This window comes from Tenrec ecaudatus, chromosome 2 (genome assembly GCF_050624435.1).
Source record: "Tenrec ecaudatus isolate mTenEca1 chromosome 2, mTenEca1.hap1, whole genome shotgun sequence".
NCBI classification, from domain to species: domain Eukaryota; kingdom Metazoa; phylum Chordata; class Mammalia; order Afrosoricida; family Tenrecidae; genus Tenrec; species Tenrec ecaudatus.
In genome coordinates this window covers 202,043,654-202,060,053 of record NC_134531.1, presented here as the reverse complement: position 1 = coordinate 202,060,053, position 16,400 = coordinate 202,043,654, and the positions used below count along the sequence as shown (strand labels likewise).

At 35.8% G+C, this 16,400-nt stretch overlaps 1 protein-coding gene and 1 pseudogene across 1 annotated transcript; one reads left to right on the top strand and one right to left on the bottom strand.

Moving 5' to 3' along the window:
* The first annotated feature begins 5,855 nt into the window (after positions 1-5,855).
* LOC142441262 (small nuclear ribonucleoprotein G pseudogene) lies at positions 5,856-6,101 on the top strand (annotated as a pseudogene).
* Positions 6,102-13,390: 7,289 nt separating this feature from the next.
* On the bottom strand, positions 13,391-14,323 carry LOC142440434 (olfactory receptor 14I1-like). Its single transcript, XM_075542877.1, has one exon. It carries the CDS (start codon positions 14,321-14,323, stop codon positions 13,391-13,393), a length of 933 nt encoding a protein of 310 aa, XP_075398992.1.
* Between the last annotated feature and the right edge of the window lie 2,077 nt (positions 14,324-16,400).

Here is a 16,400-nt window from a genome sequence, read left to right as displayed (position 1 = left end):
AGCCACTGTTTCAGAAAACTGCACAGACTGGGATGAAATGGTCACTATTTGAGGAACATCACAGAAAAACTGGTGAATGACATTGGATTTTGTGAAGGGCAGCCTGAACACGGTGCCTGTATGGATTGCTGAATACACCAGCCCACTGGCCCACGTGCCACCCGAGATCTGTGTGCACAGCCGTGGGGTCATGATGAGCTGATAATGCAGAGGGTTACAAATGGCAACATAGCGGTCATAGGACATGACCACAAGGAGAAAAAATTCTGTGGCTCCAAATAAGATAAACAGGAAAACCTGAGTCACACATTCCCTGAGAGAAATCACTTTACTGTCCATCAGAGAATTTAAAACCGATTTGGGGACAGTTACTGAAATACAGCAAAAATCTAGCAAGGATAAGTTGGCTATAAAGAAGTACATTGGGAAATGAAGGTGCCTGTCTGTTATAATGACAGTAAGAGTTAGGAGATTTCCAGCCGTGGATCCCAGATAAATCAGTAGGAAAAGCAGACTTGCAAGACTTGGAGCTCCCGGAAGCTAGTGATGTCCATGAGGAGAAATTCTGTGATGATGGTGAGGTTGCCCATGTCTGCTAACACATTCTTCTCTCCTTAAAATTAAATGATAAAATTATGCCACCTACCTAAATGGATATTCTGACTATCCTCATAAGAAATTGCATCTCTTACAAAATTCAGTCTACTGTTTTTAAATAATTGTTTTATATGGTAAATTAATAAGGAAAGTAACAAATTTTAGTAAATTATAAAATGAAGATTATCCATATAGTAAGCACAAATTAATGAAATTATAACTGTCTACATGAACTATTTTCTAATTCATTAGAAAGCAAAATATAAATCACTAAAATTGTAAAAAAAAACCATATCTGAGCACCACACTTGAAGTTTTATCTTTTGTCTGTTAATATAGTTAACCGTCATAAAATTCATTGATGTAAAGCCCACCCAACCTAGTGGATTTTTTTAAATCCCTTCAATGAAAATTCTCTCTAGAAGATTATTCTTTGTCATAGTTGCATATTTTTTCTACACCCTCAACAGTGATGTGTCTGATGTTCAGTGATGCTCATTCAATTTTAATATATTCTGTGCACTTATTATATCTTTAAATCCTCAGGGAAAGCTATGAATTGTAGCTTCCTGAAAAGATTAAGGCCTGTCAATGGCCTTTTGGTCATATGTATAATAACCAATCCATTTAGATTAATTAGAGTTATTTATGTGAATTTTTAGAGATAACATTTTAGTAAATTTTTTTGTAAAACATGAAAGGACCAAGCTTGCAAAATAAAATCTAGCTCCAAATTCTTGTCTTTTGATGATAGGATTAAGCATTCTTAGGGAATATAGGATAAGTTGTAGAGTTTTATAAATGAAAATACTGATTGAATATATTGAGCATGTATGTAAGAAAGGCTTATGAAAGGAGAATTGATGTACTCACTTCAGTCAAATACACCATCATTATCTGAATCAACTTCACAGTTGATTATTAATGGTAAATCACAAGCAATAAATTTGAAAGGTAACAGCAATAGAATGAAATATATATTGTCTATTATTGAACTAAAGCTACTAATAAAAAATTTAGACCAATCCCTGACTGATGCTTGTGAGAAGGTAGTAAAAGAAGTAGTAAATGGTCTCTAGCCTGAGATGGCCCTGAGGTTTCCAAACAAGGTTTGAGTAGACACTAGATGGTGCCTGGCAATCAGTAAATACAGGACCGGGAATACAAAGGCTTGCCTTCAGATAAGCAGCCATCTGAGTAAAGCATCTACTAAATTCACATGGAAAAGGCACATTAGGCTGTGTGATCCAAGGATTGTAAATAATAAAATCTGAACATAAAGAAGGGGGTGGCGTCAGATTTGATATTGAAGATCTGGTTTGCGGAAGGCCATAGAAGACAGTGGAAGCAAAATTCCATTTGCAGAGTCATTACACAGATTAAGTTTCCAGTGAATCTCCTCTGACCAGCCTTGCTATCATAAAGAGTACATTGGAAAGTGGATTCTGGCAGGTACTTTTGTTGTTGTTGGGCCCATCTGTTTGATTCAGACCCATAGTCATATTAGGCACAGAGGAATGAACCCTACCTTGATCTTTGCCATCCTCACAATTATTCCTATACTTGAGCCCCTTGTTGCAGCCACTGAGTCAGTCCAACTCCTTGACGGCTGTCCTCTTTTTCATTGCCACACCACTTTACCAAACATGATGTATTCTCCAAGGATGGATCGTTGCTGAGAACCTATTCAGAGTATGTAAGACAAAGTGTCAACATCCTTTCTCTGAGCAGCACTGTGGCAGTGCTCATTTCCAGGTAGAACTGTTTCTCCTTTAGCAGTCCATGAGACTTCAACATTCTTTGCCAGCACCACAGTACAAACATTTCTTCTTTGATCTTCTTTATTTAGTGTCCAACTTTCACATATCCATGGGACAGTTGAAAATACCATGATTTTGATCAAGTGCATTTTAGCGCTCAAAGTAATATCATGGCCTTTCAATACTCTAAATAGATCTTAATAGGGAATCTGAAAAAAATTCACATGTGCAAAATAAATAGCTTTTCTTAAGTTTTTGCTGAAAATCATAAGTTATTAATTAATGTTGATACTTAAGAATAAAGACGTTCTGTAGCCACAAGGCTTCAACTTATACTTAATGTGAATGAGCAACGAAGTAACTGAGTACTCTATGGGTGCTCCATAACAGCATCATACACAGTCTTTCAAGATCTGTTGAAATTCTTGCTCCAGTGAAATTATTCAGCAGGAACACAGATTGAATCTTTTTGTTTTAAGGAAGTAAATTTTACATAGTTTTTATTCACCTTGGAAAGATTTGGTACTCTCATTTGCTTATTAATTATGTTTATTAACTTTAAGCTTTTTATCACACTAAGGTGCCTGGACAGGTAGGTGTTACACATTGTGGATCACATGGTCTGCAGTTCAAAACCACCTGAAGGTCCACAGTAGAAAGTATGGGATTTCTACTCTTATAAACCGTCTTGGAAACCCACCTGTGTTTGCTGTGTGTCAGCATTGCCTCGATGTCAGTGAATTTTTTTCTTGTTATGACAACAGCTTTTCTTAACTTCTCATATATAGTTTTTGTGAAGTTCATTGTTACACTAAATGTTTAATTGTAATTATTAATTAAATGTGTAATATTTATTAATACGAATTCTAATAATATCCTCTATTTTACCTCTACAGGTTCCAATATTCATTGAAATGGCTACACAGAACTCAGGTAAAATCCATGATTTAAATGTCTATTATTGAAGTTTCCACATAGAAATGCCAATGAGAAATACCAAGGGAAATTGTTTTTCAGGACATGTTACAACATTCTTTAAGATCTGCTGACAAATCCCCAAGGGAGCATACCATTCAACTGTAAGGGTCAACGGGAAGCTGTCCTGTTCAAGTTCCCTACAGGAGCAAAACTGGGTGAGTAAACTCAGTCCCTTAATTAAATGCACAGAAGATCCCTTCTCCTTTTAGCCTCAATCAAAAGGCACTCTGGTCTACTTAAGAGAGCTAGGCAGCACAACTTTCCCAATCAAATCCGAGATGTATTCAATACCACAAGCCAGCCTACAGGACAAAAACATTCCCTTTTACTTGGTGCTGGTTAGGGAAGCCCAGAAATCAATTCTACGCTCTGCCTCTTTGTCCTGTTTCTGCTGTTTGTGTTCTAGCTGTTTCTGGATACAGTGTTCACAGGACGTGTTCCACCGCAGGCTCTTCTAGTAATGAGAGCTCTCCTAGTGCATCTAGAGGGCTCATTTTAAACACAGCAGAATGTCATTCCAGGGTATCCTGTTCAAAATTACTCACATGTGAATAATATCATAATCACTGCCATGCACCCACAACCACCATTCTTCCTAATTCCATGCAGGAAAAGGTAATTTGTTCAGAGTTAGAGACTTTGTCTGGAAGACTTACATTAAATAATGTACTACTGTTGCATTGCTTATTTATAGTCTCTAAGTAGAATCTACTCTCTATTTGTCACAGTCTGTCAGTTTGTCATAGTATGGTGCATTTTGTGTGGCTGTAATGCTAGAAGCAATGTCACTGATATTTTACATGTCAGCACGGTCACCCAAAGTACACATGTTCCAGTGGAGCTTCCAGACTAAGAAGAGACAGTGAAGAAGAAAGGTGCTGCAAAAGTTTGCTAATTATCAGCTCTTGGAATGTGTGAAGTATGAATCTAGGAAAATGTATAGTCATCAAAATGAAATGAAACATATCAAGATGGCTATTCTAGGCATTAGGGAACTGAAAGGTCTGGTATTGGCCAGTTTGAATCAGAAACAAAATATGATATACTATGCAGGAGATGGCATTATATAGAGGGATGACATAGTATTCATTGTCAAAAGGACATTATAATATCAAACTTGGAGTAAAATGTGGCCTGTGATATATATTCCCGCCTCAAGGATATGCAATCAATACAATTATTATTCAAATGTATGTACCAACCAAAAAGCTAGTGATGAACACATTGAAGAATTCAGTAGACTTGAGGGTGGAATTAATGAAACATACAATTAAGGTGCATTGATAATGATTGGGAGATGGACAAAGATAAAATGGACCAGGAGTTGGAAAATTGAAACTTGGTGATAGAAATGAAGGTGGAGGTCACCTGATTGAATTAAGGGTGGTCAAAGATGTCTTCATAGCAAACATCCTTTTTCAACAACACAAACAGTAACTTTACGTAAGCACCTCTACAGATGAAATGTGAGATGATGGAAAAGTTTAATCCCAACAGCTAAAACTAGACCAGCAGTAGGCACTTTAACAATTGGTCACATTTGAGTTTAGGTTGAAAAAAAGTAAAACAAGTACATGAAAGCAAAATTTAAACTTTAGTTTATCTCAGCTGAATTTTGAGAACATCTGAATAAGTGATTTATTGCACAAAAACGAAACAAAAAAAAACCCCTAAACCCCTAATGGCAGAAGACATTTCTTAAGAAAGAGAAAAGGTAAGAAGTCTATCTTGACCAATAATTGTTATGCTTGAAGGAGAAATATTTTTATTTTAGGAGTCATTGCATTTATGTTCCTGGCAGTGGTGGAATAATTTGGAGAAGGATATCAATAATGATTCATATAATCAGGAGTATAATCAATGGCACTGAATTTTACATACATAATTTGTAGAATTGGAGAGTTTTCTTGTGCAATTTTTGCCACTTTAGAAAAACATAATAATGCAAATAACAATGAGTACAAGGAAGAAGAAAATATTCTAGAATTGAATGTGGTAGTAATTGTATAATCTTTCTTGGTATGATTGAATTTTTGAATTTATGACATGTGCATGAAGTCCTAAAAAACTGTTAAAAATGGAGAGATCATTAAATGGATAAGATATGAATAAAAATCAAAGTGGATGTTAGAGGAGAGTATTAAACTTACACCCAATCAAAACAAGCCATGGAAAATGGTATAAATGGTGAAGTCAAAGAACTCAAATAAAAATGTCAAAGGGCACCTGAGAAGACAAAGTAAAATGTTATAACTAAATGTGAAAAACACTAGAAATAGAAAACAAAAAGGAAGAGCACATCCAGGATGTTTTAACTGTAAAAACTGAAGAAAAATTAAAGCCTTGCGATGCACCTTTGGAAGATATGAGGAAGGAAATATCTTTAATGCAGGAAGCATTAAAAGAAGATGGAAAATCACACAGTCACTGTACCAAAAAGACCTAGTCAACAGTGCACAATTTCTTGCTCAGCATATGAGCAAAAACAATGGTCTTGGCTGAACCTCCTGAGAAGGCACAATGAGCAAAGCTCATCCGCCTGAGTTGAAAAAATTGATGGACAAGAAGTTATCATTGAAATTAAATGGTGGCAGGAATGTTCAAGGGATACTTCGGGGATTTGATCCCTTTATGAATCTTGTGATAGATGAATGTGTGGAGATGGCAACTAGTGGACAACAGAACAATATTGGAATGGTGGTGATAAGAGGCAGCAGTATCATCATGTTAGAGGCCTTGGAGCGAGTATAATGGCTACGTTCCATAGTTGACATCACTTGTTTCAATGCACCCTGCTTTCCAAAGGACCCGTTACTGCAGTGTAAAAATGAGGCTATGTACATTTTTCATGTTCAAATTTTTGGTAAATAAAACTTTTATAATAGTCACAAAAAAACCCAATGGTTTTAAGGAAAACGATCAAGGGGAACTGAAAGCATTAGCTTAAAAACAAGGCTCTAAATATTTTAGAAAATACCAATGGAAATGTTCAATAAGTTTATGAAGAGCTGGAAGAATATATTCGCTTGTGACAAGACATTTGCAAGACATGTACTTGTCCAACTTACTAAAGAGATCCCTATTTGTACATATTCCAAAGAGGGTGACCCAATAGAGTTCTCACCATCGGGAACAATATCATCAAAATACATACATTAAAATTTTGCTTAAGATCATGCAAAAATTGTTGCAGCAATATATCGGCAGGGAGCTGCTAGAGAATCAAGTCAGATTTAGCACATATGGAAAAATTATAGCGTTACTACTGTCAGATGGATCATGGCTGAACGCAGAGAAGACCAAACACATGTTAATTTGCATTTTATTGACTATGGCCAGGCATTTGACTGTGCGTATCCTAACAAAATAGGGATGTCATCAAGTGTAGGGAAACATTGTCCTATTTCCCCATGGGAGAGTTACTTGGGTGTAAAGACTGGTTAAACCTTGAGTGGGTGACTGTTTGCAGGTGTCAGGAACATGGCACAGACAGTGAGTGATAAGAGGATTCCTTGTTGCAACGACAGGGTTCTCCCTTAGGTCAGAATGTGATCATGTTTGTCAGTTATCAACCATGAGAACATTTTAGGCCTGGAATTGTTGTGCCCTAATAAATGTCCTGCATTTGAGTGTGTCAATTTCCTCATTTGCATCCTCCTTTGGTGTGCTCACAAAAACTGGCCAGTGGAGAAGTTCAGGAGGTTTTCTCTCCCTTGAGTATCTCTTCCTTTCCCTCATAAGTCAGTCTCCTGATTGCAGCTCACTTCACTGTACACATATGGAATGTGTACACTCAGCCAGCGGTAGTTGAGTGACCAGAACAAGGAAATAGTGTGTGGTAGTTATATAATCTGGTGTTATTTGGGGCTTTAGAGGATTAAGAAGTCTGTAAATCCATTTATACGCAACAAGGCCTCGTGTAGATATGGTCTTTTCCTGAGGATTCTTGGAATGCCTACATTTCCTCCTTGGATCCACCATGTTCTCTCTAGGCGCACTCCCTGTGAGATATTTCTGAGGAGAAGCCACAAAGAGCTACCCTGATGCAGCCAGAACCCTGGGAGCTGGAGGAACCACCCCCACTGGATCCACAGGACTTCCCACCTACTGACCTGTGATCTTCCTGCATTTGGAGGAATTGCATGTGTTTCATGAGTCTGATGGGGAATTTATAGATTAGTGTCAGATATATGGCCTAATATAAACCTTTTGGACTTGATCTGCACTAGGTACAGATATTTCTCAATATTTAATTGCTATATATATATATATATATATATATATATATATATATATATAGAGAGAGAGAGAGAGAGAGAGAGAGAGAGAGAGAGAGAGAGAGAGAGAGCAATTAAATATTGTTATACAAAAATGAGTGTGTCCATGAAACTTTCTTTATTCTACCCAGAGAAACAAAGAGTGCATGATTTAAAATTAGGAAAAGTATAGTTCATAGTTGTATCTTGTCACAATATTTATTTAATCTGTATGTGGAGTCAGTCATTACAGAAACTGTGCTGTATATATAAGAATATTGGCATCATGATTGCAGGAAGGGTTATTCATACCCGCAAATCACAGATCCCATAAATTTGCTTCTGAAAATGAGGAGAACTTGAAGCACTTGTTAATAAAGATCAAGGACTACAATCTTCATTATGGATTACAACTTTATATAAAGAAGTTCAAAATGCTCACACTGGACTTTTCAAATATATTTATCTTGCTTGCATCCATAATCAATGGTCCCGGAAACAGCAGTCAAGAGATTCATAGCACTGGGAAATCTGTTGCCTAGGACCTCTGCAGGTTATTGTAAGGCAAGCTGTTACTTTCATGTACCACTATCACTAGACCTGGTATTTTCAAATGCTTTATATACATGTGAAAGTTGACATTGAACAGAGAACACTGAAACAGAGTTTATGCATTTGAATTTTGGTGCTGGCAAAGAAGATTGAAAGTACCAAGGACTAACAGAAGGAGACATAAATCTCTTTTACAAGAAATATGTGCAGAGTGCTCCTGTGATGCATGGATGGCAAGACTTAAGGTTACATAGTTAGGATATGTTGTCAGGAGAGATGATTTCCTGATGAAGTGTGTGCTTGATAAAGTCGAGGAATAGTTAAAAAGAAGACCCTCAGGAGATGTATTGACAAATTGGTTGCAAGGAGAAGGACAATTGAGAGGATGGCACAGGACCAGTAGGATTTTGTTCAGGTGTGCATAAGGCCACTATGGGTTAGAAATGAATGTATGGCACATGACAAAAATAGTTTGTTCAAGAAGCTCTGGCAGTTTGTGATTATACTCTGGGCTATTACCCAAAGGTCAGCTGTTTGAAACTAGAAGGCTCTTCAGGGGAGAGAGAAGCCTTTTAGCTCTTGTAAAATATTAAATTGTTGGAAACCCAAACAGAAAGTTCTATCCTGTCCTGTAGATACACAATTTGCAAGCACTAACTTGATGTTAATCAAATATTATTCACACTCATCTGCAGACTAACACTACTAAAAAATGTTCTGCTTCCATTTAATATGAGTTATTATTTGTAACTCCAGTTCGTTTGTTTGTTTTGTTTTTTATCCCTACATAGGTGTTGCTGTTTCTTTTCTGTGCCACCCAGTTGGTTCTATCTCAAAGTACCACATTTGACCCCAGAACGAAGCAACACCAAGTCTTGCACCATCCTCCCCATTGTCGTCATGTGTGAACCAATTGTTGTGGCCATTGTGTCAGTCTATTTCATTGAATATCATCCTCTTTTTCACTGTCTCTCTACTATACCAATTACGATACATAGCCTACATCCAGTCACCTCTGTCTCTCTCCAGAGTATGTTAAGCTTCATGATTAGTTAACTTTATAGAGACTAGAGTGAGGAAAGGGATGTTATTTGAAATTATTTGATTTAATTCTGCTCATTTTTAACAGGAACATAATGGAATATTGAGGATTCATAAAATTAATTCAGTTGACTATAATTATTATGACTTAAGTTCTATATTGAGTTAGGCACACAAAATTATATTCAATGAAATAATATTTAGAATTGTGGATAATAATGCTTATTTCTAAAATATATTGAGTGTATTAATACAAACCTATTCATAATATTGGTAATATGGTCTCAGTTTATCTTTTTTCATTTTTGATATTGATGACCAGTAGTTCTTTAATGTACTCTTTGGAAAAGCAGTTTGGAAAGAAAATCCAGGGAACCACTGTTGGCATCCTGAAACACTAGACTGGTATCTCACAGCAGTATTTTGCGATGCGCTCATTCTGAACCTTACTGAACGGTTCCTTTACTGCTTCCTACTGCAGCGCTAACTCAAGTGGGTTGCACGAAGCCCCGGTCCTCACTCCATCAACATTCCTCAGTCATAAAATGGGAAATCATTTGTATACTTTTGTTCCCAAATATAATTTAGTACCATCTTTAGAGGAGTCTGGATGTCAAAGAAAATTGATTGTTATGCAGATGTTACTGTGGTTGTAAGGTGACAGAAAGTTGCACTTGACTCTTAGAAACCATATATGCCATTGAATAAAACACTGACATAATGGAGCCAATTATTTCATCCACTGTGTTAATCCATCTCACTGACTTTCTCTTCTTTTTCACTGATGCTCTACTTTTCCAGGCATGATGTCCATCCCAGGAAATGGTCTCCAAAATGCATATGCTGAAGTTTTGTCATCTTTTTTCCTAAGGAGCATTCTGTTTGTACTTTCAAGGTACATCAGTTTGTTTTGGGGGAATCTGTGGTCCTATCAATATTCCTCATCAGTATTATAACTCAAAGTCCACAATTCTTATCCAGTTTTCCTGGTTAACTATACACCTTCACACCTTCACACACACACACACACACACACACACACACACACACACACACACACTAGGAATTGGATAAACAACTATGAATGGAAAAAGGATCACCAGAAGTGCAAGTGAAAAATCTGTATTATTATTTTGTTTTAAATTAATATGCACTAGAGAGATTCATAACAATAATTTAAAAGTTAGAAATTCAGAAAATAGAGATACACTAAACATTTCATGTTGGCATTAAGTTTTTCTATTGGTAAAAATTCTTTAAATGATATCTCAACCCAGAAAATCCACATAAATATTTTTATTTGCTGTTCAAATAAATTTGTCCTTACATAGAGGATTATGTCTCATACCCCAATTATATACAACGAATACACAAAGAATATAAATGTAGATATGTATTAAATCAATAAATATAATCACAACTCAATATAGAGACTACAAAGTATCTTGAAAGAGAATTTCCACATGACTAACTCAGAAAACAATCTCTAAAACTCAAACTCACTGCCTGTAGAGTCAAGTCCCTCCCATAGTGACACTGTGAGTCAGGGATGAACTGTTCCGTGGGTTTTCAAGAGTGTAATTCTGTACAGGAGAAAAAATCTCAAATTTCTTCCAATCTGATTCTTTAGTCACTGGGAAAATTCAGCATAGAGAAATGTGACACAGCTTTCAAATCAAAATGTCAATAGTTAGACAGCTGGAATTTACCTTGCTTTCACAGAAAATGTAAGTAAATACGAGGATGATAAATACTAATGTGAATCTGAATGTGTGATAAAGATTGTATATAAATTTAGCACACTGAGATTTAGAATGATTTATGCATAACTGGATTAAGACATAGTAAATAAATTGCATCGTTATAAGAGCCAGTTCAACTTTCCTGATCCATTTGAATTAGACAAAACAAAATAAAATCTATGCTGTTTCCATTTTTTATAATTAGTTAAAACACTCAGAAAATATGCACAGATATCCATATTGGGAATATAATTTAATCCTATGTAACAGTTATATTAATAGGAGAACTCCCTGTGTGATTTGTAAGTAGATATTCTTATACTGAATGTGACTAGTTTTTCAATTCAAGATTTTATTAGTTCCAGTTTACCAACATCGGAAAAATAAAGGTAATAATGACAACTTTTAAAACTATGCATAACTTCCCTCAAGTTTTAGGATAAAGCTGCTTAAATAAATGCCCAGCCTGGATACAATAAACAGACATTCTAAAAGTGATTCTTAAAGATATTACTATAGGAGAGTCAATATAGGAATCATGGATACCATAATAAATTGAACTTTCTAATTATAGCTCTCATTTCTACCAGCTTGTACTAGCTGTCAGATCTTTACATTAACAAAAAATGCAAGCTATTTGAATCCTTATTAGTATCTAAACTAGGCATCATCAAAGAATTATTTGCTTTTAATATACAACTTTGTCAAAAGTATGTGTCCATTAATAGGTTTCTATATATGTGTTACATCTCTTTTCCCCATGAATGTCAATCAGTAATATGTCTCCCTAGTGTGTACACTAAATATTTTTTTATTATTTCCAGAATTAAATTTTACATTGGAAACGTTGAACTTTAATCTCCATTGAGAATACTGAAATGAATAGAGTTTCTTGCTGATGTGTTTCTCTCTGTAGTTAACTAAAAAAAAAAAGTAACTTACAGGAACATACAACTCAGGCATATTGAAATATATATGTATGTTAGACAGGGTTCTCTTGGGAAACCAAACCAGGACACTTATGATTTTATATATATTTATGTAAATATATATATATAACATAAGAAATAAACAGTTACATAATCTATAGAGCAGCACAAATGGCTCAGGACAACTCACTTCCTTGAGACAGCTAATACCATGGCAGTCTGTCAGCTCCTAAGGACAGCCTGGTAGTCCCTTGTAGAGCAATTAAGGGTATCTGAGCACCCGCAGAAAACAGCAAGGCAGGTTACCAACAGTCAACTGTTGTCAGCAAGATGACAGAGTCTGACAGACCCCTGCTCAAGCGATGTATACTCTAGTAGTGAGGCGAAGCAGGTCTTAAAGGAACCTCAAACTACACAAGCAAATTCCATGGGTTAAGTGTCCCACAAGTAGTATAGCTCACACGTTGTGTGCAGAGAACCAGGTAAGGCCACACATGGTCTGATCATCGAAGAGCAAAAGACAAGAAAGACAAGGCTCACTGAGCCATTTACATCTCTGATTTCCAATTAATCTCACCTGCGTTAATATTCCGGGTTGACACAATAAACCTATCTATCATAACAGGAACATACAATGTGGGCTTATTGAAAAAAATCACAATTTAAATATACTATCAAACAAATATGATGCAACACAAAATATAACATTGAAAAAAATACTTCTATAGAAAGCTACCAACCATCTCGGTAGACAAAAAAAGATGAAATAAAAATATAAAGACTGTCAATAAGTATTTCACTTAAAACCTATATAGATGTATATGAGTAAAATGCAAACTAAAACAATTACAATAAGTACATTTTGACTCACAATTACCAGAAAGAGTTTTTGAGATAGCAAATCGTTATGTGAGCAGCTAGTCTTATCAGTCAGGTGTGTTTGAACCAACTAAACTTCTGGTGAGCAGTCTAAGACTTACCAGACAGTACCACCATGTAAGTTGAACAAGAACATGAAGTTTTGGGTGAGTGAGTTTAAATTAAAGAGAGTGAAACCACTAGAGCAAAAATTACTACAATGTAGAAACAAAGTGAAAATATCAGACGAATATCAATGAATGCGATATGTAGAAATAGTTAACTTATATCATACTTGGATGTGTATATTTTTAAAATTAACATTAAAACACTTAAAATATTCTGAGTTTTCATCCAAACTTTATCAAACAATTGTAGAAAATAAGAGAGTATGATTTAATGCCCTAGTATTTTTTTCATTGTACTACCCATCCAATATTTAACATATAATAGTTAATATTTGCAAAAGTGTGTACTAGTGATAATTATTGAATTCAAGTGAACCTTTTCCCAAGTAATTAAGTACTGCTTATTTATAAACTACTTATGTTTCTCAAAGAGCAAAATGTCTCAAATTTTTAACTTTACTTGAATGTCAAGTTTAAAGTCTATATGATTGAAAGGTTATATCCAGTCAATCAGAGAAGTACACAAACACACAGCATGAACAAAAAATCTTAGGGGAACTTGGAATACCTAAAAAGCATTCTGCCCAGAGCACTCTTGATTTCCTTGTTCCTCAGGCTAAAGATAATCGGATTCACAAAGGCAGGCACTGTGGAGTAGAACACAGATGTGAGAAGGTTTTGAACACTTGAAACATTTGGGTTGATGCCGAAAGCATCAAATATAACAGAGATTATAAATAAAATAACCGTAGCTAACTGTGGGGAGCAGGTAGACAAGGCTTTGTTTCGGGCTTCCATAGATTTCGTCCGGAGCACAGTAGAAAATATGTGAACATAGGAGGTGAATAAGACAACAAAACAGATTACCACTAAGCCGGCACTGACTGCAAGAACCACTGTTTCAGAAAACTGCACAGACTGGGAGGAAAGGCTCAGTATTTGAGGAATGTCACAGAAAAACTGGTGAACGACATTGGATTTTGTGAAGGGAAGGCTGAACAAGGTGCCTGTATGGATTGCTGAATACACCAGCCCACTGGCCCACGTGCCACCCGAGATCTGTGTGCACAGCCGTGGGGTCATGATGAGGTGATAATGCAGAGGGTGACAAATGGCAACATAGCGGTCATAGGACATGACCACAAGGAGAAAAAATTCTGTGACTCCAAATAAGATAAACAGGAAAACCTGAGTCACACATTCTCTGAGAGAAATCACTTTACTGTCCATCAGAGAATTTAAAACCGATTTGGGGACAGTTACTGAAATACAGCAAAAATCTAGCAAGGATAAGTTGGCTATAAAGAAGAACATTGGGAAATGAAGGTGCTTGTCTGTTATAATGACAGTAAGAGTTAGAAGATTTCCAGCCGTGGATCCCAGATAAATCATTAGAAAAAGCAGACCTTGCAAGACTTGGAGTTCCCGAGAGCTTGTGATGTCCATGAGGAGGAGTTCTGTGATGATGGTGAGGTTGCCCATGTCTGCTAACACACCCTTCTCTCCCTGGAATGAAATGATAAAATTATGCAACTGACCAAAATGGATATTCTCAGTATTCTCATAAGAAATCACAAATCTGACAAAATTTAGTCAACTGTTTTTAAATAATTTTTATGATAAATAAATAAATAAGAAAAACAATAAATATTAGTAAAAAATAAAATGACATTCTCCATATAGTACACATAAATTAATGTAAATATATCTATTTATATTGACTTTTTTGTAATTCATTACAAATTAAAATATAAATCACTAAAATTATAAAAAAAGCTATATCTGCGCACCACACTTGAAGTTTTATATTTTCTCTATCAATATTGTTATCTCTCATAAAATTCACTGATGTAAAGCCCAACCCAATGGGTTTCAATCCCTTCATAGAAAATTCTCTTTACAAGATTATTCTTTATCATAATGGCATATTTTTTCTAAACCCTAAGAAGTGATGGGTCTGATGTTCAGTGATGGCTACTCTATTTTGTTGTATTCTAGTGTAGTTATTATATCTTTAAATCCTCTGGGGGAGCTATTAAATATATCTTCCAGAAAAGATTACGGCTTTTCAATTGCTCTTTCCTCATATATATATATATATATATATATACACATCTATAATAACCAATCCATTGAGATTAATTAGAAGTATTTATTTAAATTTTTAGAGATACCATGATAATAGATTTTTTGTAAAACATGAAGTAGAAAAAATTTCCAAAATAAATTCTAGGTTGAAATTATTATCTCTTGATAATAAGATTCATATTTCTCAGGAAAGGCAGAATAAGTTGTAGAGTTTTATAAACTAAAATACTGAATAGACATATTGAAGCATGTGTGTAAGAATGACTTATAAAAGGATGATTGGTCTACTCACTTCAGTCAAATACACATCAGTATTTGAAACCACTTGGAATTATTTATTAATGGTAAATCACAAGCAATAAACTTGAGAGTTTACAGCAATAGAATGAAAGACATATATTGTCTTTTACTGAACTATATAAAGCTACTAATATAAAATTTAGACTAATTCCTGATTGATGCTTTTGAGAAGGCAGAAAATGAAATAGTAAATGGTCTCAAAACTGACATGGTCATGAGGATTCCCAACGTTGTTTCAGTAGACGATCGATGGTGCCGGGCAAACAGGTAGTAGAGGGCCTGGGGTCACAAAGGCTTGCCTTCAGACAGGCAGCCATCTGAGTAAAGCGCCTACTAAATTCATGTGGAAAAGGCACAGCAGCAGCCTGCGTGATCCAAGGATTGTATATAATAAAATCCAAACTTGAAGACGGGAGTGGCATCAGATTTAATATTGAACCTCTGGTTTGCAGAAGGCCATAGAAGACAGTGGAAGCCAAATTCCATTTGCAGGGTCAGGACATAGATTAAGTTTACAGTGAACCCCCTCTGCCCGGGGTGAGAAGAGCCTCGCTATCATGAAGAGTGCATTGGGAAGTGGATTCTGGCATGTATTTTTGTTGTGGTCGGGCGCCATTTGGTTGATTCTGACCCATAGTGACATTATGCACAATGGAATGAAACATAACCTTGATCATTGCCATCCTCACAATTATTCCTTTACTTGAACACATTGTTGCAGACACTGAGTCAATCCTTCTCCTTGAGGGACTTCCTTTTTTCACTGCCACCCCTTTTTACCAAATGATGTATTCTCCAATGACTGATCTTTGCCGAGAACCTATTCAGAGTGTGTAAGACACATGTCAACATCCTTCCTCTGAGCAGCACTATGGCAGTGCTCCTTTCCAGGCAGATGTTTGCCCTTTAGCAGTCCACGAGACTTCAATATTCTTTGCCAGCACCACAATACAAATGTATCTTCTTTGATCTTTATTCAGCGTCCAACTTTCACAAACCCATGTGGTAGTTGAAAATACCATGATTTTGGTCAAGTGTACCTTAGCCCTCAAATTAACATCCTTGCTTTTCAGTACTTTTTATTGCATAAAGAGATCGTATGGATTAGATTTCGCTAATTCAATGCATTTTTTGGTGAGTTGACCGCTGCTCTCATGAGCATTGATTGCGG